The sequence below is a fragment of the Sminthopsis crassicaudata genome, chromosome 1 (assembly GCF_048593235.1).
Source record: "Sminthopsis crassicaudata isolate SCR6 chromosome 1, ASM4859323v1, whole genome shotgun sequence".
In the NCBI taxonomy this organism is placed as follows: Eukaryota; Metazoa; Chordata; class Mammalia; order Dasyuromorphia; family Dasyuridae; genus Sminthopsis; species Sminthopsis crassicaudata.
The window spans coordinates 714,486,535-714,510,869 of NC_133617.1; the positions used below are offsets into that span (position 1 = coordinate 714,486,535).

General features: G+C 35.5%; 1 protein-coding gene across 1 annotated transcript in view; it reads right to left on the minus strand.

Annotated features, from left to right (window-relative positions):
- The window catches only part of CNTN4 (contactin 4), a 607,439-nt gene that overhangs the window by 353,673 nt on the left and 229,431 nt on the right, over positions 1-24,335 (minus strand). The window contains 2 exon segments of the mRNA XM_074284065.1: positions 7,776-7,951; positions 17,956-18,082. Coding sequence (XP_074140166.1) covers positions 7,776-7,951; positions 17,956-18,082 — 303 coding nt within the window.

Here is a 24,335-nt window from a genome sequence, read left to right on the forward strand (position 1 = left end):
AATGGAGCACTATCCTTGGGGTTAGGAAGATCTGAGTTTGAAACCTGCCTCAAATAATTATTAGCTGTGTCATTCTGGTTAAGCTGCTTAGCCATTTCCAGCTTCAGTTTCTATAATATCAGAATAGTAATAATACCTACCTTTCTGGGTTATTGTAAGGATCAAGTGACATGATATAAATTAAAAACAAAAACATTAGCATTTATTAAGTGTGTACCATAAGACTTTTACACATATTTTGTTAACTGATCCTCAGAAGAACTCTGAAAAGTAGGTGCCATTATTGTTATTATTGTTATTTAAAATATTTTATTTCACCCCAATTACATATAAAAACAATTTTTGACATTAACAATTGGTTTTGAGTTCCAAATTCTCTCTCTTTTGCTCTCCCCCAAGATGGTAAGCAGTCTGATACAGGTTATACATGTGCATTCATGTAAAACATTTCCATATTAATTGTTTTATGCAAGATTCAAACAAAAAAAAAAAAAGAAAAAATAGTATGGTCCTCTTAATATTCACTTCATTTACCAGAGGAGGGAACAGAGGTTAAGTGATTGATCAGAATCACAAAGTAAGAGTTGGAGGCAGTATTTAAATTCAGGTTTTCGTGATTCCTGTTCTAGGTCTTTATCCAGAGTTCCATTTACCTGCCCTTTAAGGCATTTGCCATCTTTATTGCTCTATGTAAATTATACAAAATATTATAATTTTATCTATGTACACTTAACCTTATTACCTTGTCAATATCCACACTTCCTTATGGAAGAGTAGGGTTCCCCATCCACTAGAATCTATCAATCATTTTCAAATTTATAAAGTAGGATAGTTCACGCTTTTTGATAGCTTTCTGAGGTATTCATCTCTTTGCTGGAGTCAAGATAGAAAACAACATGATGAATATGGCTGAAAGGATCAGTCATACCAAATGTCCCACATGTAAAAGCACAATCATTTCACCAGTGAACTCAGCCCAAGGATGGACCATCCCTAGTAGTGGAAGATTTCAATTCTGCAGGTGAGGATTTAAAACCAAATACTCTTGGAGGAGATTCTATTCCTTTCTATCTTACCAACCATCCAGTAGAAGTAGAGGTAGGTGTTATGTCATATTTACAGATATGGAAACTGAGGCAGACAGTGATTAAATGACTCACCCACATGACTAATAAGTATCTGAAACCAGATTTGAACTCAGCTTTTTCTGACTCCAGGCCCAGTGTTCTATTCACTGTGACATCAGCTGTCTCTAATATACATTATTTTAGTGCATGAGCTTTGAGATCTCTCAGCATCTCAGAAAGCTTTTTTATTTTAGAAATAGGCTGTAAATCTTTCTAATTATATATCATAGAGAAGCAGGTTTAGGTAAAAAGTATGCCACTTTTGAATGATCACAATTATTGATGGGTTAAAATAAATACTTTGGGTGAGCTAAATGATGTCTTTTCCTCATTAACAATCATCATGTTAATGTAAGGGTCCTAGAATACACCCTAATGTTCAGGAACAAGCCAGAAAGAGAATGCTGCACCCCTTTGACCTCTGGGATTCTCCTTGAACCCTCTTCCCCTCCCCCCACGGCATTTCTCTGTTTCATACTTAATAATATTATTGGGGCAAAATACCAGGCTAACTAGAATGCCCAGTGAAATGAAGTGTGTTTTAGTGAAAAATGTGTACTATTTGATGTCACAGGACCTGGGATTAAATCATGGTTTAATCACTTCCTCTCTGAGAGATAGCCTGGTTTAGCGACTATGACACTAGACTTGCAATAAGGAAGTCCTGGGTTCAAAAACAAAATCAGAAATTTACTAGCCTCAGATCATTTAAGTTCCCTAGGCATTCCTTTTCTCATTGGTAAAATAAGAAAGTTGGATCATTGGTCTCTAAGATCCTCTCTACCTCCAAATCCATGCTTTTATAGATTTTGTTATCTTGACCAAGTTACAAATCTCTCCAGACTTCAGTTCTCTAATCATTAAAATGAAGGGGTTTGATTAGAAGGGCCTCAGAAGTCCTAAGATTGCTTTAGTTGTCAAGGCATTTTTAAACCAATGATCCACAGACTTGACAGCTGATTGAAAATGCCAAGATAAGAGATTCAAAGGCAATGTCAATTTTTAGGACTTGGATACTTTGAAAGATAGTGGGACCATAACAGGACAAGGAAGTTTGCTTCTGGAGAAATTTAGGAAGTGGTAGATGATAAGGTCCCTTTTGAATATGTTGAACTTAAGTTGTTAGAAGATATCCATCTGGAATTATGAGAAAGAGCATTTCAGGAGAGAGAGAACCTTAGGGGAAGTGTACAAAGGATAGTGAGAACCACAGTAGGTGAGGTAGAAAAAGAACTGGAAGAAAAAATTAATATGGAAACCAAAGAACAAGAGCATATCGAGGAAAAGATGATGGTCAACAGTAGACATAGTCAACAGTTGCAGACATGTCAGAGAAAAGTTGGTTGAGAAGGCTTGGCAAGTAAGAGATAACTGATAGCTTTTAAGAGAAAATAGCAGACTACTGCGATCATAAACTAAGCTAAAAAGAATGAGTGAGCAATGAAGAAATGGAGTCAGTAATCAGTGTAGGTACTTCCTAGAAAATTAGTTATGGAAAGTATGAACTTAAAAAGAAAATAGCTTAAGGGGACAAAGGCCAAGACCTGAATCCATTTGTGGACAGAACAAATGGAGTCATTATAGTCACCAGTAGGATAGAAGGAACCTCAGAGGTAGTCAAATTAATTTCTTTTATTTTATAGTTAAGGAAATTGAGGTCCAGGCAATTCAAGTGACTTTTCAACATCATGTGGATAATAAGCATCATTGATGGGATTTTAACTCAGGCATAGGGAAGGAAGAAAAAAAAAAGTTTACATGTTAACTGTATTATACATTTGAAAGGAATAACAAGTTGTACATAACAGATTTGCAGTTTTATATGCAATCTTTTAAAAAAAATTAGAATATTATGGAAATGCTTGTTTCATCAGATAAATTACCAAAAAAAATTCAAAATAACTTTTACTGCTTCTTTTTTGATAGAAATAGGGATAAATTAAAGATGAGAGAGAGGGACAAGGAAGGTTTAAAGTGGCAATTTCCCAAAAGAAATGGGGAAGGATAGAGTGAAAGAACCTTCCTTTGCCTCCCTTTACACTTATAGAGCCATTGTCCTATTTTTTTTTTTTCCATTGTAAAACTGCTTTGAAAAGGTTTCTACTTCATGGCTTTACTTACTTTCCATTCTGCTGTTCTTTTCATTTTGGTTTCTATTTCATAAATTCTATGGAAATCACTCTCCAAGGTTACCAAGGACATCCTAATCACTAAAACCAAAGGTCTTTTTCAATCCTCTTTCTCTTTGTCCTATCTGTAGGATATCAGATTTCTTCAAGATAATCTCTTCTCCCTTTCTTTAAAACACTGGCACTCTTCTGGATTTTCTTCAACCTTTAAAAGTTTCTCTGGGTCTTTCACTATCCCTTTGCCCCCTTCCCAATTCACTTGAGTGAATGTTCCCTGAAGTCCCATCCTTGTCATTCTTGTCTTCCCCCATCCAGCCCCTCAGAGAAATCTTACTTACTCTCATATTGACTATTACCTTGATGCAATTGATTTCCCAATCTGTTCTTCAGAATTCCAGTCTCACATCTCTAATTTCCCACAGAATATCTCTATCTTCTCAAACTCAAAATTTCTATTTATTTATTTATTTTTAAAATAATATTATCCCTTGTATTCATTTTTCCAATTATCCCCTCCCTCCCTCCCCTTGATGACAGGTAATCCCATACATTTTACATGTTCAAACTCAACATTTTAAACATGAGCTAATCTTTTTCACTAAAACGTCTTCCTTCTTATGAATTCACTTTTTTAGAGGAATTGCCATCCATTCAGTCTCTTAGATTCGGAATCTTTGCAGATTCTTTTTTCTCCCTTTCCCCTATTACCAAATTCTGTTATTTTTATCTTTGCAATATTTGTTCTTTTCTTTCTTTTTCCTTATTAATACCCTAAATATGGATTCCATTAGCCCTCACCTCAACTAGTGGAGTAACTTCCTAACAAACTGTCTCTATTTTTCTTCTTAACTTCTCTCTCCAACCATATTAAAATTAATGTCAGAATTATTTTCAATATTTTGATTAAAATCTTTCAGTGGTTCTCTGTTGATTATTTATTCAAGTTCAGGCTCAAAAACCTGCCAATTGAGGCCCCCTACTTTCTGGTATGACTCTACTTCTCTGACCATATCCCATATTATTCCTCTCCACATAATTGATGATATAGTCAACTTTAACTATGCATTATGCCACAAAAAAAACCATAGATTATCACAATCAATGCTGCTAATTCTCTTCTCCATATACAAAGAATGCCCTTTCCTTTTTCATCACTTATCACCTTTTGAATTTCCTTCAGTCCCTGAGAGACCAAATCAAGTCATGCTTTTGAAAAGAAACCTTATGTTAATTTTCCAATCAGCAATGATTTTTGGATTTCACATAGACGTTTGTTTGCTCTTAAATACTACTCATTTATATTTCTTGTTACAGTCATTAATTATATTCTTCTATTTCACTGTATGCTCCATGAAAGCAGGAATCAGTTATTTTCTCTTTATTTCTAATATTATTTTATTCTTCCAAATACATAGTTTCAACATTCTTTTTGATATAACTCTTTGTTTCAAAATCCCTTCTTCCTTTATCTCTATTCTCCCCAAGACAGTAAGCAATCTAATATAGGCTTAATATGTGCAATTATTTTAAACATAGTTATGTATTTGTCATGTTGTTCAAGAAAAATCAGATCAAAAGAGAAAAAAAAAACAGGAGAAAGAAAAAAAAGTAAGCAAACAACAGCAAAAGATGAAAATACTGTGCTTTGATCTATATTCAGTCTCCATAGTTCTCTCTCTGAATGCCAATGGCATTTTCCATCCCAAGTCTATTGAAACTGTCTTGAATCACTATATTGTTTAAAAGAGCCAAGTGTATAACAGTTGATCATCACTCAACCTTGCTGTTAGTGTGTGCAGTGTTGTTGTGTTGTTTTTTTTTTTTTTTTTAAGAACCAGTCATTTTCTAACCACTATATCTCTCTCAGGGCCTAGTGAGGTCTACACTGCACAGAGAAGACACTTAAATATTTGTCAAACTAAAAGGAGCCACTGTACTGAATGAGTATTGGCCAATCAATCAGTGTCAACTCAAACATCTTGAAGTGTTTTTTATTTGGGTTCTGTCTTACTAAATGTTTTTATCAGTGACTTGGATGAAGAATTGCAAGCCATGACTATTAAATTTGCAGGAAGTCATAGCAAAAATATTTATTGTATGATAGAATCAAGAGTTCTGATTATCTCTATGAGCTAGAATAAGAGACAAAAATGATTAACTATGGTTCATGAACCATGAATCTTGATGGGATTTAATAGAAATGAATATGAACTGAATTTAGGTAAAGAAAAAATAAATTCATACAAATACAGGATAAAACTATGAAGTCAGTTATGAGTCATATCACTTGAAGGAGTTCCCACACTGATGTCATAAGACTTAACATATTGACTTATAGTCCTATTAATTCTGCCAAGATAGCATATTATCAAAGAAAGATGGTTGAACTTGACATCTAAGAGACCCAACATTAGGGAAGAGCTGGTTTTGAGTCAAAAAAATGGAAGAAATTGGGGATCTTGGATTCACATCAATTGTATGTGGGAAGTTATAACATACCAAATTGTTTTGTTGGGGGGGAAACTGTTAAAACAATATGTTTCACTGTTAAAACAATATGTTTCAGTAGAAAGAGGACTGAATTTGCATTCAGAGGATACTAGTGCAAGTGATGACTCTGTCACTCAGTCACTACTTCTGTGACCTTTGTCTGGTCACATAGGCTCTAGTTTTCTCATCCATAAATGGATGGGCAAGGGGAGGGGCTGGACTATATGACATCAAATCCATTCTACATCTACATCTACAATACACCATGCCAGTCAAATTACATTCAAGGCATTGTATTCTATACTGGCAATCCCGTTTTGAGACAGTTCTGCTAATTACTACTTGTGTAACATTGGATATATCATTTAACTTTCTCGGCCCTCAATTTATCTTTTATGTAAATTAGAGGGAGATTGATGTAATAACTTCTAAGGTGCCTATAAGCAATAAATGAATTTTCTTGTAATCCAGAACTAAATTTGCCAAATCAACAAGCATCTACTAAATGCCAAGAATGGTAGACAGATAGCTTTCACCTTGAAAGAAATTATGTAAAACTGGTATTCATTCATTCTTTTGGCAAACAATTATTATGATTATAGTATGGCTCAAAACTGGCATATGCTGGAAATACAAAGATGTAAATTAGACAGCCAATACTATCAAAGAGCTTAGGAAATATGGTTCTGGTGTTGAGGAATCTAGAAAGCATGCTATGAGAGGAAGGGTTAAAGGGTCTGAAGAGACATATAGTCTGGAGAATAAGAGACAAGGGTGATAGGCAATCTGCTAATATTGGAAAGAATGTCATGTGGCAGAAATATTAGATTCTTAATAGCCTCGGGGCAGGAATAGGACCAATGGGTGAAATTTGTCAAGGAGATTTTTTTTTTGGTCAGTTACAGAAGAAATTTCTAATTATTAATATTATTCAGAAAGGGAATAGGCTGATTGAAAGATAGGATATATAGAAGTATGTGCAGGACAAGTATCTGTGAAGGAGATTGTGCAGAATTCTTGTTTTGTGTGGGATCTAAGATTCCTCATAACTCTAAGCTCCTATGACTCTTTGTCTTCATATTTTCAAATTGCTCTTGAGATTTATTTCTTATTATAAAATACAAGATTATGTTTTGGAGTTACATTATATACAGATTAAGAAATTGCTTAATGATTGGATTTTTCCTGTGTTGCTTTCAGTCATATTATCCTCCTATCAAGTGCTGCTCCTAAGAATATTTAGAAGCAATATCTTAGCAGACATCCCCAAATAATATAATCCTGAAATTCATATATACATACAATTTATAAAATTCATTTCTTGGTTAATGAAAATGCATCTGAATGACAATAATAGATTAAAGTATTGGATATTAGTTATATTTGATGTTGTGTTCCCCAAAGAGGAATTCATTAATGAGAATGTTGTGCGATGTTATTGCTACTAGACTTTGTAATTATAATACTTTTAGCATTAGTAGACTACCAAAGGAGCCTGGATGTTATATTAGGAAAATCCTAATCAGAAATCCTAAACAGAAAACCCATTTAAAAATGTGACTGAACTTTTAATTTCCACTGGATCTGCTTAAACAAAGGCTACCCTTGTCACACCTGTTTGTAGAATCTATTATACGTTTACTATTTCAAAATATAGTTTGTGTGTGTTTGCATCTTTAAAGCATGAACCACCATCACTGTTTAGTGATTAAAATAGTTATATGCTATTCTCAGATACCAGGTGGCTTTCCTCACTCCCTAGCTGCATACGAAGCACATACAAAGCAACACACCACCAAAATATCTCAACACTCATAAAAATAGAACTTTCTCTTCCCACTCAAATTTAACAAATTATCCTACAAATCATGATATTTTCCAAATAAAATAAGACATCTTAGAAAATAACATTATACAACAAATTAAAAAATATGTGTCTTCTTTTTAAAATAATGGTTTCTACTGTTTCTTGGCATAATGGTACAGAAATGCAATACTGTTTTTGCCACATGATTTAATTGCTACTTACAAGCAAACTGAAGTTTTGCTTCCTTGCTCACAATTGTTCCAAATGAGTTTGTTGCTATGCACTGGTATGTTCCAGCATCTTGAGTTTTATTGGGGTTATTGATCAACAAGCTGCCTTCAACCACACTGTAGCGGAAATCCATACCAATGTCAACATCTGTTCCATTTAACTTCCACCTATGGTAGAAAAATGCCAGTAGATAAATTCTTATAATATTAATCAATACTTCTGAATTGTCTAAAACAGGAAATATAAATAGCACACAATACTATTTCTGATCTTTTTAATCCAATTTGAAAATTCAAACTGCATTACTCAACCGTGCCAAGATCCTTACATTTCCTGACCAAGCAATATGTTTAATAGGATTCAATGTCATTTTAAACAATTGTATTTATGGCTAGGTAATATGCTAGACATTGTATGATATCTTCAATATCATTTATAATTTCTAAGGATCTAATATTGCACTTTTTCTGAATAGTTACAATTGCAATATGTTGCAGCTTACAATAAAGTATTAAGCAATTACCCAATAATAATAGCTCATATTTGTAGAATCAATAAATAAGATTTTACTAAGCACTTATTATATGCCAAGAACCTAAATACTTTAAGCTTTACAAAGTGTTTTCATTATAATAGTCTTGTGATATAGTTAGTTCAAGTATTATTGTTATTTGAATTTTAAAGATGAGGAAATTAATATTTTGACAAATCTTCCAAGAATCCTTGAGTTATTACATGCAATAATTAGAACTTGAATCCAGATTTTGTGACTCAATGATTCTTTCTAGACCAGGCGACCATTGCTAAGAAATTAAATTCCAGTTCATAGCAATGCATTTAGAAGACCTGAGTTTCAATGGGGTCTCCAATACTTAGAACTTGTTTGGCCCTGGGCAATCACTGTTCTTGTTGGGGCTTGTACTTCTCATCTGTAAACTAAGCAGTCAATGAAAACTAGTTTCTCTTAGCCTTACATCTAGCACATTATAATTTTTAAATATTTGATTAAACTGAAAAATTGTTTCAGATACATAGGAGGTAAGACTGACAGGGATATTAAAGATCACTTAGTCCAAAGTTCACATTTTTGAAATGAAAAAAAAAAAACAAAAACACCTGAGGTCCAGAGAAGTAATTGCCCAAAGTCATAAACCAAATAAATGCCAAAAGACAGGCTATGAAGCCCAGTTCAGTAGGCTCAGCCCATAATACAACTAAATAATAACCTGACTGTAAAAGAGTGGGTCTATATTGAATTTGGAGGAAGCCTGCTCAATCATTTGTCAATTTGATGAACTACTGAGCAATCATGTGCAAAATATGTATCTACTATTGTTTTCAGTTCTATGGTTACAGACAGACATTAGGTAAATACAGCTAAGATTTGCCATTGTTTGATGCTTCATTTTCTGTTATCTGTCATATCCAGTCAGTGGCCCAAAGCTTATCACTTCTGTCACTACAAGCACTCTTATCATCATCTCTTTTTTTTTTCTTTACTGATGTGGTCACCACACCAGGCCAGACCTTCATCTTTGTACCCTCGATGATAAAAATAGCCTCCTAATGAATCTCTCTGCTTCCAGTCTTTCTTCACATAAAGTTCTACCTTGTGCTGGTTATAGAGAATTGCTAGGGAATTAATAACACAAAAGAAGACTGGAAATTATAAGGAAGAGACATTTAAAGTGGGTAAGACAAGATAAAAGCATGGTAGATTCCATCTATGTGGGGTTTTGATATTCTCCAATATTCAAAGGCAAATCAAGGACAGGCCATGGAAAAAGTACATTTTAGCACTTAATTCTTTTTATTTTATTTTATTTATTTATAATTTTGATAGTATATATGCATGAGTAATTTTTTTTAAAACATTATCCCTTGTATTCATTTTTCCAAATTATCCCCTCCCTCTCTCCCTCTACTCCCTCCCCTTGATGACAGGCAATCCCATACATTTTACATATATTACAGTATAACCTAGATACAATATATGTGTGTAAATACCATTTTCTTGTTGCACATTAAGTATTAGATTCCGAAGGTATAAGTAACCTGGGTAGACAGACAGTAGTTTAGCACTTAATTCTTCATAGTTGTAGAAGAATAATGAAGGAAGAGGCAAAATATTGAATCCAGATTGGTTAAAAAGGCAAACGAATTTAGAATTGGAGTATCTATAAATGACAGGATATTTGACTGACATCATGGAGACCAAATATACCTATTCAGTTCACCTTTTACCTAGACACTTAGCACATTGTAAACCTAGTTCATCAAATACTATGGTAACATTCCATGGTGATATTTATTTGTATTATTATCTGTAATTTAGACACTGGGATATTTATTAAGTAGCTATTATGTGACAGAAGCTGTGCTAAGCATTTAACAAATAACACTTCAATCAATCCTCACAACAACCTTATTGTATATAGTTCAGGTAACTGAAGCAGGTAGAGATTGTGATTTACCTAGGGTCACACCTAGGGTTACACACAATAAGTATCTGAGACTTCACTGAACTCAGGTCTTCCTCTTCAAGTGCAATATTCTAGTCAATGCTCTACTTAAGTTATCTCTATAATTTTATTATTACATATTACATTTGAGGAATCAGTCTCCAAATATAATGCATGCATCTTTCTATTGAGGTACTGTGTTAATAGCTGGGCATCCAGTGAGTTGGACATTAGACTACTTGTGATTTCATTTGTATAGAGAACTTTATAGCTGAAGAAATTCCCTTTTCTGGTACCTTGGAGAGTTCCCTGTCTCTCTGTCTCTCTGTCTCTCTCACTCTTATGTGTGTATGTATGTATGTATACCCCTTCTAACTGCCATAATAATGAGATTATCTCAATGAATTACAAGTATCATCCTTCTATGTAGGAATGTAAACAGATAAACCTTTTTAAGTCCCTTATGAAATCACTTTCCTGATTACCGCCTTATGCTTCTTCAGAGTCCTGTATTTGAAAATCAAATTTTCCATTCAGCTTTGGCATTTTCATCATGAATGCTTGAAAATCCTGTGTCATTGAATGACCACCTTTTTCTCTGAAGGATTATACTCAGTTTTGCTGGATAGGTGATTCTTGCTTGTAATCCTAATTCCATTGCTGTTCAGAATATGATATTTGCCCTCTAGTACTTTAATATAATGTAATGTAGAAGCTGATAAATGTTGTGTTATCCTAACTGTGACTCCACATATTTGAATTGTTTCTTTCTGGATACTTGCAATATTTTCTCCTTGACCATGGGGTTCCAGAATTTGGCTATAATATTCCTAGGCATTTTCATTTTGGGATCTCTTTCAGGGGGTGATGGGTGGGTTCTTTCAATTTGTTCTAGAATATCAGGATAGTTTTCCTTAATACTTTCTTGAAAGATGATGTCCAGACTCTTTTTGTGATCCTGAGTTTCTGATAGACCAATAATTTTTAAATGATCTCTCCTTGATCTATTTTCCAGGTCAGTTGTTTTTCCAATGAAATATTTCACAATTTTTTTCTATTTTTTTCATTTTTTAGGTTTGGCTTTATTGTATCTTAATTTCTCATAAAGTCATTAGCTTCCATTTGCACAAAATAAAATTATATTTTTAAGGAATTATTTTTCTCCTTTCCTAATTGACCAATTTTGCTTTTTAAGGAATTCTTCTCCTCATTTTTGTATTTTCTTTTGCAGTTCTCTCAATTCTTACCCTAAGTTTTTCTCTATCTTTGTCACTTGATTTTCAAAGTCACTTTTGAGCTCTTTCATGGCCTGAGCTCAATTCTTATTTTTCTTGGAAGCTTTGGATACAGGATCTTTGACTTTGTTATCATCCTCTGAGTGTGTGTTTTGATCTTTCTTGTCACCATCATAACTTTCAATGGTCAGAAACTTTTTTTTTTGTTTGTTTTCTGCTCATTTTCCTAGCCTATTACTTGGCTTTTTAATCCTTTATTAAAGTAGGGCTCTGCTTCCAGGGTGGAGAGTGCACTGCCCCAAGCTTCAAGTGTTTTGTGCAACTATTTTTTGGAAATCCTATCAGGAGTCTGACCACAAGCATTTTTCTCTTCTGGAGCTGTTAACAAGTATCCCACCCCACTGCAGTGTAAAATCTAGTGTGCTGGCCTGGGCTAGGACTCTGCTCACCAGTGTTGAGATGGAACCATACTACAGACTCCTACCTCATTGCCACAAACCCTCTGCAACGACCTTCAGAATCTTCTCTGGTGTGCCAGGGCTAAGAAGGCCTCCAGAACTGTTGATGATTCAGAGGTTCCATCTTGCCTTCTCTGGAGTCTGGCTGGAACTGGGGTTGGACATGTACTGGGACTGTTCCACAGACCTTTTCTCCTGACCTTCCAGGTTTTCTTTGGTGTCTCTGGGCTTAGAAGTCTGGAAGCCACCAGTACGGTTGCCAATTCAGAAGTTGGCCCTAGGCTGGGTTGGGCTGGGACTAGAGCTGCACATTGGATTCCAAATCTGGAGTCACAGACCTTTTCTGCTGAGTTTCTAAGATGCCTTTGGCCCCAAAATGTTCTACTCCATTTTAGGGGTTATGTGATATAGATTCATTACTTAAATGAATTTGGAGCAGTTTGGGAGAGAGGTTGGGCAAGTTCCTGCCTTTATTCTACTATCTTGGCTTTGCCTTCAAGAATCTTACTTTCTAATGTACTAGTAGAAGTATGAATATATGTGTGTATGTGAGGGGAGGACACACAACATTTTTATAACAGATAGTTATAAAATACAAGAAACATAGTAAATATTTGGAAAGAGTTTTATAATAAGATGAGCATTAGATGTTGACCTTTTCTTTAAGATTAATCAGTAAACAAACATTTATTTATCATCTCCAGTAGGCCAGGTACAGTGCTAAGCACTTGGGATTCAAAGACAAAAGACAGTCCCTGATCTCAATCTCAAGCAGCTCACATCTAATGGGATGAAAATAGTTTTCATTTGCCAGAGCTTTCCCATTGGCCTCCACCCTAGCTCTCACTTCAGACAATAACAGACCAATTCAGTATGACAATTCTGAAAACTCATTGAAGTAACTGCAACATAATATGAGCTATGATTAGAGTTTGGGACTTAAAATTGGTATCCCATCAAGAAAGCAGCTGAGGAAGTAATGAGCATAACTTTATTGGTCTGTCTACACTGGTCCTATAGAAAATGGTATGTAGAATGTATTTTTGATCTGCTTGATTGTTTTATATACAAATAGCAAAGAACTATTTTTATATGCAAATAGTAAAGAGAATTATATTTGGAGAAAAATTGTTTTCTGTGTAATTCTCTACTATAAAACCTTGCAAGGCCTTCTATGACAATGTAATCCCCGTTCATTTTAACATGTCCTAAATTCAGTTTCTTATTTGAGAATTAAAAAAAAAAAAAAAAAAAAAAAAAAAAAACCCAACAACCTCTTGAAAAATTGCCTACTTTCTTTGCAGTCTGTATTATGCTTCATGGGCACCAGCACTTCAGAAACAATGCAAATATGATGGCACAGGTGGAGATGCCCTCCAGCCATGACAAGCTAACAGAATGCATGGGCAGATTCATCAGTCTCGTGGGGAACCCACACACAGTTGGGGTCAGGCTTCATGGGAGTCCTTTCTTTGTGAAGTTCTAGGTACAGACAGAAATGTTCTTAGAAGAGAGGAATTGCTGCCAGTTGGACCCCCTCTCTCTATAAACTATTTCAGCTTGACTCAATGAAAAAAAAATCTGGCTGATTTGAGCTTTTTGTTTCCAGGTTCAATTGGGTGCCGATGTCACAGAGGCAAGTAGATATACCATGGAGCTCAAACTTCAGCTAAGGACTTGGAATCTCTCTCCCTGAAGGGCCCATGTAGAGACTGGGTGAGTGATGTCACACATCCTCAGGGATGCTATTGCTGTCTGGCACGTGGGTGAGTCAGAACTGCTTCATCTTTCCTGGCCTTGGGTCAACCCTTTTAAAATCAAGGGAATGGGAACAATGGAAAGGGAAGCTCAATGGAGAGAAGAGTACAATATGCAAGGGTCAGATGGGGTGTCTGCAGAGGAAGCTTGACTGCAGAACCCTGCCGAGTAGATAACCTTCGGCTCTGTTTTAGCAGTGTCTTCCTTCCCTTCTCAAAGTCAACCAGAAGACTGAAATGCTGAGGGAAGAAAGACACTGATACATGATAAGCTATGTCCTCCATTCTTTTTCCATGATCTTTGCCTCCCCTAGAATAATTTTTACATTTTTAAAAAAGTTCATGCAGACATCAACCCTCCTTCTATAAAATCTGTAGGAGAAAATCAGCAGTGGAGTAATGAATGAAAGACTCCAGGTTCCTCGGTTCACCTTTCTGGGTGCATTTCATCAAAAGTTTTTTTTTTCTTGACTTTCTTCCTGGTGGGCCTTAAAGAAATAATAGTTTTTACATTATATTCTTCTAGTTAAATAATAAGGTAAAGTGCTACTACTGAATAATGCTAAGTTGTCATAGCACTGTTAACTAAAGGGCACTACTGGAGAATTGGAGAAAAGCATCTAAGGAGTGTCACTTTCAAGTAGATCATTTCCCCATCATGTATTTTCTTTTCTTTTACCTTTAAAGCATGAAAAGATAAAGGTGATTCTATAGATCTGGAAATGAACTTTCTCTATATACAAACACGGAAAGCATCTATATTTTTGTCAGTGTTGGGAAGGTTTCAACAAGTTTTTCTTAAAAGAGAGTGGCTTGAAGCATTTTAAAAAATGAAGTGATTATATTATCAAAGAATCACAGGTCCAGAACAGGAAGAGACATTAAAGATCACCCTGTTTAATCCTTTCATTTTTTAGAGGTCCAGAAATTGAAGCTCAAGGGGATTAAGTAGACAGATTACAAAGTCTAATTAAGAAAATGTATTCTGTGTAGATATGATCAGAAGTGAAGCTTCCCAATGGAGGAAGCTTTTCTAGAATACAGGCGCCAATGATACATCTTGGTATTACACTGAGAATGAAGGATAATTGTTATGTTAACTTATTTAAGTTTTCTCCAGTATCATAAACAACTAATTAATTAGCTGATTGATTTTGAGAAATCCTGGTGATAAAAATGAAAACATGAAAATGAAATTGCCCTCAAAGAGTTGACATTCTTTTTTTGAGATAAATAATATACATACATATAATAACATACATACAAAGTACTTAGAGGAAATGGAGAACTAATAACTGTGAGGAGCAGGAAAGGCCTTATGTAGAAGGGAAAGAAAGTAAAGGATTCTTTGAGGCAGAGAGGAGGACATTCTAGGCCTGAGTGATAGCATGGAAAAGGCAGAGATAGGACAGGAGTTGTTACAAATGAGGAAGATCAAGTAGGTCAGTTTAGCTGGAACACAAAGTATATGACAAAGAATAACACCTTATTAACCTGAAGAAGCAGGCCTTCATATTAGGAAGGGTTTTCAAAGCCAGGTGGGTTTGTATTTTCTTCCAAAGACAAAGGAGTCCTTTTTGAACAAGGGCCTGGCACACTCCTGAATTGATGGGAGAGAATGTCTGATGAGTGTCCTGTCAAAGGCACAGCATAGGAAAGACCCTTATATTAAAGATATAGCTGTTCCAGAAACCTGCCCCCAACCAATAGGGTGGTAACAAATATAACTACAGCATCCCATTGAACATGGTTAGGGACATTTAGAAATAATGCAATACTTTTCTGGCTACTTTCCTTTGAGTAAGTCACTGAAGGACACACAGAGATATATCCAGATCAGGGAAATAACTAGCAATAGTTCAGTTTTGCTTTTTGTTCATACCAAGTAAACAGGAATCAAGGACTTTCCATAAGCAAACGATCATATGACTAAAGCTAGAATAGTGGATAGAGCATTAGAGTGGGAGTTTGGAAGAACTGGGTTCAAATATCACTCCTGCCACTTATCTGTGATGAGGCTCTGCGTCAATCATTTAGTGTTTTTGTCCCTCAGTTTTCTTATTTTTAAAATGAAGGGTTAGACATGATGGTATCTAGGGTCTCTTTTAGCATTCTTAGGAGAGACTGCTGATTCTTTTAAATCAATAAGCATGATTGAACAGCTTATACTATGCTAGGAGCAGTATGGCATAGTGGGTTGTGAACCAGGATATCTGAGAAACCAAGCTATCATCTAACCTTTCAGTATTCTAGGCAAATGACCTATACTGCAGAGAAAGTACTAACCTGCATTACTCTAGTATCTTTGTCCAGTCTGTATCATTATATCTTTCTATGGTAAGTGGTGGACATGTAAAAGAAAAAAAAAAGCACTAGATTTCTTACCATCATAGAACATATATTCAAATGGAAAAAAAATCCATATTAAAAACTCTATACTTGTTGCAGCTGAGAGGAGGAAAAGGGGTCTTTTGCAGAAGTTAATATCTGAAGAGATTCTTGAAAGAAACAAAAAATCCTAAATGGTGGAGTTGGGTAAGAAAACATTTTAGACATGGGGGTCTAAAGGCATAGAGACAGATACAAACCAAAGTTTGTGGTCTAGGTTGAACTAGAGCTCATCAAGAGGAACAGCAATTTCCATGGTATAACTTCCTTAATACTTTGATAAATCTGAATCATCTCAGCATGGGGACCTACTCCCAAAGTACAGATTCCAACTTAACCTACTCCTATGTATTTCCAGTGACTCTTTTCCTTTTTATTTATATTATTATATTTATTACATAATATCATTTTCCCTATTTCTAAAAGTTCTCCACAGGGGTCCCATCCAACATAGCACCAGCCTCCCTTTAGATCTCTTACATAATGTGGGTAACTGTGGACCTTTCAGGTCAAATCTTGCTCTTGTTACGTGAACAGGTCACCTTTTTTCCAGTCTGTGGTGAGATACTTTACAAGGCCTCAGCACAATATTAATTGGAAAGTTTCTGCAACTCACTCATATCCACCATAAATCTCACAACTTTGATTCTTCAGACTGACATTCCCCGACTCCTAGTCCTGTCGCATCACCAAAAGAATTAAAATGTAAAAATAGGATTGAATCTCAAAGAAAAGTTTGTAGTCATTAAAAGTACTGTGCAACTTCCCCAAAACAATCTACTTTTCTTTTCCACTTAGAAGCAGAATGATGAGCATAACTGGAGACAGAACACTTAGATTTGAATTTCTTTGGGTCTGTGTCTTCATCTATGAAATGAGGCAATTACATTATATGGCTACCGAGATCCTTTCCAGCACTAAACCTATGATGATGACTCTCTCCAATTCTGGAGCTAGAATATTGCCCATCTATACCTGTACAAGATTCTCCCTCTTCTCTTCTCTTCTCCCTTCCCTTCTCCTGCCCTTTCCTCTTCTCCCCTTTCTCTGTCTGGTTGTTTCTCTTCGTTTCTCTCTCTCTCTCTCTCTGAGTCTCTATCTTTGAGTCTCGGTTTCTGTTTCTGTCTCTGCATCTGTCTGTCTCTCTCCCAGTTCTGGGTTGTCATAGTCCGGACAAAAGTTATTCTTCATCTACATGGTCTTTCCTATATGGTAACATAACTGATTACGTATCTAATTTATCTCTTTTCTGGGATTATTTTTATTGCTATTGTATCTTCAGATTCCAGCACAGTATTTGGTACGTAGTGAGTGCTTAATCAATGTTTACTTGTTGTTCAGTGATTGACTCATCTTTTGATTTTCCACAAGCAACTCTTCACGACTAAAACTTACCCATCTGGTAGTTCACCACAACTTTCTATACTGATGAAATAATGCACACACACACAGCCATGTATGTACCTGATTATAGGTGGTTCCAAAAGTCTTGGTACAATTCAAGTTTTAATAACTTTGAATGCACTAAGACTTTTGGGATTTCTTGTATAAGATATACCTTTTTCTATATATGTATCCATTATCTGTAAGCAATCTGTGTATATACATATGCATATGTAGATTGCTATACACATGATTTTTATGTGTATAAGTATACATTTATTCATCATATATTTTATAAATTTTCATCTTGTCTACATACATATCTTACACATTGTAAGTGATAAATACCAGATGTGTATATTTATGTTCATTGTAATATATATTATCTAAATATACAAGTATAATATTCATATATATTATAAGTGGTCAATAAATATTTTATCTGGTAAGAAGACAAACTGGTAACCTTAGCTTTAAACTCAACAAACCTGATAAGTGGTTTGGGATTCCCCTTAACTTCACAATTCAATTTCACTTTCTTCTCCTCTGAATCCAATGGGAACATCACATGGCTTGGTTCGTGGATGAAAATTGGTCCGTGCAGTGTATTGTCATCTGAAATTAGAAGAGAAAATACCAAAGAGTGAAGCCCCAATTTGAATTTAAATGAAACTGGGAAATAAGCATCAAAATCACACAGGCTGTCTTAGCCACTTGATAAGAAGCAGTCTGTTGAGGAATCATCCAGATGAGATTGTGAGATAATCATGGGAAGAAAAAGGGGAAGTTAAATAAGCATTTATATAGTGCCTACTATGTGTCAGGCATGGGATCAGGAATTTTACAAATATTATTTCAATTGATCCTCAAAACAATCCTGAAAGGTAGCTTTTGGTATTATTCTCATTGTATTGTTGAGGAAAATGAGAACTGCGGATAACTCTATTTCGTCCTGCAAATGTATTTCACCTTTGTCCATTAAGCATACCATTATTCATTTCTTTCATCTCTCCTGTTCTTTGTTAAAGAAACACTCAAGAGGAAAAGGACCCTGTGCCCATAGCTCAACTTCAAATTATTCTTCAGCAAGTTTTTTTTCCCCCATTATTCACAGAAGAAGGATTTTTTTTTCTATTGCTGTCTCTACCTTTAAAGGAGTTATATTGCTTCTTTATTCACTGATATTCTTCGATTTGACTTTCATACATGTATGTTCAAGTTATTGCAAGCAATTCTTTCTCTCAAACATCTTCTAACTCTTCCTTCTTCAAATGCAACTCTCCATTTAGAAACTCTGAAATTGGGTAAAGGATTTCTTGGAAGTGTAATGTGAGTATATGTGGTTTCAAGGCCCAAGATTGTAGCCCAAAGCATGATGCTGTTGTGACCAACACCTAACTAAATGGGAATGTGTAATTTAATATTTATACTTCTTTTCAATGTAGTTGTCCCACATTTGAATGACAAAGAAAAAAACAATTCTCTGTTCCATTCAGAATAAATTGAAATCTTCATTAAAATCACACCTGGATGACTTTTTGTGTCAAGTGTTCTTTAAAGATATGCATACTCAGAAATTAAAATTTAGGAAATTGTATGGCATAGAGAAAAAAAAAAAGTGCTGCTTTGGAATCAGTGAACTTGGATTCAAAATGAAAATAATCTCCGAGTATGGCCATGTATAAGATATTTAAGGTTTCTTGGCTTCAGTTTTCCCATCTCTAAAATTAGGAGACTGGATGTGATGATACCTCAGGTTTCTCACAGTTCTAGATCTAAACTCCTTATTAAGTTAAAAAGGTTTTGAGGATATACTTAGTGATGGATTTTATGTCTGTCATCCAAAAATGAGTTTAGCAAGGTCAAGGTCAGAGAGACCTATCTCCAGAAGGTAGTCTGCCAGATACTGAATACTTTTGACAGCGCAACTTGAAAAATTTTTGCAGTGATGGATAGGAGCTGAGATCTGCATCAAGGGAGGGATTATCTACTGATAGAATCAAAATTCTTGGAAATATTGAGTTATAAATAACAGAGATTCTCTAAACTGTTGATTTTCTGTTGGATAACTAACCTTAATGCTTATAAATTGTTATTGCCACAAAAGAAGCCATATTATTCAATTCCTATGTAAGGAAATCCATGATCTCTCATGCAAGGATTTTTGGGCTCACAAATTCCAAACAGAATAGAGGCTTTAGAAAGATTACATCTCTAGGTAGAGGACACAGATATCATTACTTTTTAATTTTCAAAATCAAAGAGACAATCTTTTTTCCTAAAGATGAATTCCTTTCTATTTCTTTAAAGCTTTAAAATATCTATGAGTGCTGGTGGGACGGTACAAGAAAAAATTCCCATTTAGTACAACTCTCAAAAGGGCAGTTAGGTAACACAATGAATAGAGTCCAAATGATCTGAATTCAAAACTGGTACCAGAAATTTACTATGTGACCATTAACTCAGATTCAGAAAAGAATTGTTAAGTTGAATAGGTTTTGCACAAATTATAGGACCCCACTATTCAGTTTTGGAAGGTAAGTCATCAGTCACCTATTCTAATCTATTAAAAAAAAATAATTCCTATTACAACACACCTTTTATTAGTCATTCAGCCTTCGTTTAGAGACTTCTAATGTGGGGAAATCTATTCAATCCCAAGATAGTCAGTTGTAAGTGTGGCTAACGCCAATCCCTAGGAATGTTATTCTTTTCACACATTAAACCTAAATCTCCTAGAAATCTTTATAGCTTCCACTCAATGATTTAGTTCTGCCTATTGAGACCTCTCTTCCTCATGACATGTCATCTCCATTCCCCCAATTCTCCAAATCTGCTCTTTGCCAAACAGAACACCCCTAGTTCCTTCAAATTAAACTCATAGACACTAGCTATCCCTGATCTTTTGTGTTTGCCATTAATATGGAGTGGAGAGAGAATAAAGACTGCAATTGTCAGGATGACCATAAGCTTGGTGAGGGAACTGGAAGCTATTCAATAGGACAATGAGTTGTGCAAAAGGTGAAGGAGCTCCCCTTTCTAGGGAGTGATTAATCCCATCCATGGAGGCCTCCAAGCAAAGGCTGATAATGAATCCTATTCAGGTAAGCATCGGACTCATTAGCATCTGGCATCCTTTACACTATCCAAAAAGTTTCTATTTGATTCTGTGAAGTGTAGAATATCTATGATATTATATGTTGGGCAAGCTTCCCATGAGAACAAAAAGGGATAATTAGTTTATATATATGTCTATAAATATATACAAACATATAATACTCATGTACTTATATACATGTGCACACATACATATATACACACACATGAGCAGCTAGGTAGTAGAGTGGATAGCGCACTGGGCCTAGATTCAAGAAGATCTGAATTCAAATATGGCTTTCAGACACTATGTGATTTTAAGCAAGTCACTTAACCCTGTTTGCTTCAGTTTCCTTGTCTGTAAAATGAGCTGGAGAAAGAAATGGAAAATTACTACAGTATCTTTGCCAAAAAAACCTCAAATGGGGTCATGAAGAGTCAGATATACCTGAAATAACTGAATACCAACAATACATCCATATGTATACTTTTATAATATATATATTTATATACTCATAAATGTAAATATGCGTTTGCTTTTAGTGTCAGAAGACTACACGTGCTTTGCACATACAGTAAGCATTGCTTTTGTGCTCAGTCAAATTGCATGTGTCTATACAGTGAAGGTTCAATGCCTCTGGTGGCCAGGAATACACTGGGGCTCAAACCTTGCCTAGGGCTCACATATGTCTTATCCTATCTGTGCTTAAGAACAATGCCCATCCTGTGTGCTGGAAAATTTTCCATCTGTTGCAAATTGAGGGGGAAAAGGACAAAAATGCAATATTGCATTTTCATCTCCAAAAAGTAAACATGCTAGATTCAATTTTATATGTAATTGCTATGGTGTTCCCAGGTGTTGCCCTTGAGGGTTGTGAAGGTATTTAAAATCTAATGGTAGCTATGACTCACTGAGACACAAACAAAATATCTGGGACTGTGGTTTGCAGACACTTTACCCATAGCATTAGCTAGTTTCCCTGATTAAACAGCTATAGTTTGAGAGGGAGCCTGAATGCCAACAACCTCAAGCCTGAAAGTTAACTCTCAAATACCGTTGTAGATACTACTAAATCAAGAGCAACATAATGTGGAAAGTGTTTTATCACAGAAAAGTGTGGAGATACGGTTGTGCAGAATATTTCGGACAATTTTGGGCTGCTGCATCCTGTACAGGTGAAGGCTTTTGAGAAAGCATGCAGACAGTTATGTAAAGATGTAACCCCAAGGTTTCATGACCAACCCAAAATGTGTCCTTCCATTGATACCAAGGGAACTCTAAGTAGATAGCAAAAGAAGACCTGTAAGGGCATACAAAATAAAGTTATCTTGCCAACCCAAATCTCTTGGGTATGATCTCAGTGTCAGACTTATTTGTCATCTCACACCCTCCCATTACCCCAACATTGCATTTGGCTCAAGAGGAGACTCCCTATAGGGCGAGCAATAACTCATCCTGCCACTGCAGTGCCCTGAGAGGAACACACAGCAGCATCCATTGGGTCATAGGCTGGCTGAGAGCCTTCTCCTCTACCTTCCTAATCAAGGAAAGGTGTGTGTTTGTGGGGGGGGGGGGGTAAAATTCTTAGGTCAGCAAAATCTGTATGGATAAAGGCAACTCACAGAATGCATATGCAATCTCCTACAGTGAGCCAGATGTAAATGAAATATTCTTTTAGTGGAGTGGTTGAATGTGAGAAATATCCTTCTGAAATAGAATTGCCAGTTTCAACAATGATGACTAGGTAGATGTCATATTATCATGGCAAATACAATTGAGCATTATTAGTATTTATAAAGGAAACATCAAGGATCATACAAAGGTACTACATTAATATTATATGTAAAACTAGCAAAAACACACCGCATTTTGCCTAATAATCTATTTGACTGGGATATAGAATAGAGCAACAGGCAAAGCACAGAAGGAGACATGTTTGCTTGCTTAGAGAAAAAAAAAGTTTCTTTCATTTGTCCTTGCCTTCCCCTTTCTTCCTGTTAACCCAAGAAAAACAAGCATTTTAAACAGCAAGAAGCTGAATTGTCTAGTGACACCTTCGCATATCTTAGGATGCGCTGAAAGAGAATCCAAATAGGAAATGCATTTTTCTCATCCCACTGCTTTATTCTCCAGTTCAGGAAATCATAAAGCTGTTGCCATCATGCATTATGTCACACATAATGAGGCCTGAATTGTAGGTAATGCCAGATCCTGGAAATACAAAAATAGACTCATGGAAATGAAAATAGTCTCCACTTAGGAAATAATTTTGCAATGATGAAGGATTTTAGGAGCAGAAAAACAATGACTTGATAGTGATTACACAGGTACACAAATGCTAGAGAGAGAAAAAGAGAAGGGAGGAAGGGAGGAATGAAGAAAGGAAGGAAGGGAGGGGGAGGGAGGGAGAATGGAAAGGAGAAAGGGAGGGAAGAAGAAAGAAAGGAAGGAAGGAAGGAAGGAAGAGGAAAAAGGAAGGGAGAGAGGAAGGAAAGAAGGAAGTAAGGAAAGAAGGAAGGAAGAAATACTGTTAAAGTGTTCTTCTAAAGACAGCATTTTATTTTGTCAAGTAAATGGATATTTTGAAAATATAATTGTGGATGACTAATTTTATCTTGATTTTTCTTGGTTCCTTGCTTCCATCAGCCTTGAAAAGGGGCTTTAGTTTATAGGTCTTGCATAATATCAACAGGCCCTTCCATTTTGGACTTAATTTTACATCTCCCAAATGAATCAAAGAAACTTGAGGTTTAACAAACTCTGGCAGCTCCCAGAACAATACATACATGATAAAGAATCTTGGTTATGGTGCCAAAGACAAGATGAGCCAGCCTCTATATCTGATGATCTTCAGTGAAGTCAAAGCTCTCACACTGCTGACCACCCATTGTACTTTCCTATAGCTTTTCCTGATATTAAGCCTGTGTGTGGGACAAAAAGGCCTACCCAAATTGACTACTCAGAGATCACTCCTAGAAAGCAGAATTATTTATTAGAATCTCGAGAAGCGGACCCCATCCTGGTCTGTGAGCCAAATTCGCAGCAGGAGAGAGCCACTCCCTTGAAAATGTTCACAGCTTTTATACATTTCAGACAAAGAACCTCTGTATGTTGTGATTGGTCACATAAGTCTGTATTCCCCTACTTGGTCAGTGGAATGTAGTAGACAAGGTGATATATAGCCCCTATGGCCATGTATATGTTTTTAATCCCTTCTTTGGACAATGGAATGCAGTCCAGATCTTATCTAAAATCACCTGACTGGGGCCTATAGGCTTGATCTACTTTAGCCAACAGTCTCTGATCAATATGTGCTTAATCTGTAAGTTCTTCATCTTTTCTCTACCAATTTGGATGTCCTCGTATTCATGCTCAGCAAATTATTAATGATCTTCTTTATTTGTAGTGGCTACAACTGGAGAAAATATTCATATGTTGAATCAGACAACAATTGGTTTTTATCATTTATATCTACAGAAATGGTGATTGTCAAAGCCAAAAGAAAAGTAAAAGGAATGCAAACAAATCTGAAAAGAACTTTTTTTTAAAAATGGAAAAGAGGGAGATGAGTAGAATTAGAAGATTTAAGTATTCACTATGATCACATGAGGCAAAGTGAATGAAAATAAATGAGAAAGAATAGTGATGAGGATTTGAGAAAGGATTGAAAGAGTGTTGATTATTTATTATTATTATTATTACACTTGTGAGTTTACTGATACAAGGAGCTCCTTTTTGGGGATGGATTTTCTCCACCTGTACATATCTGTT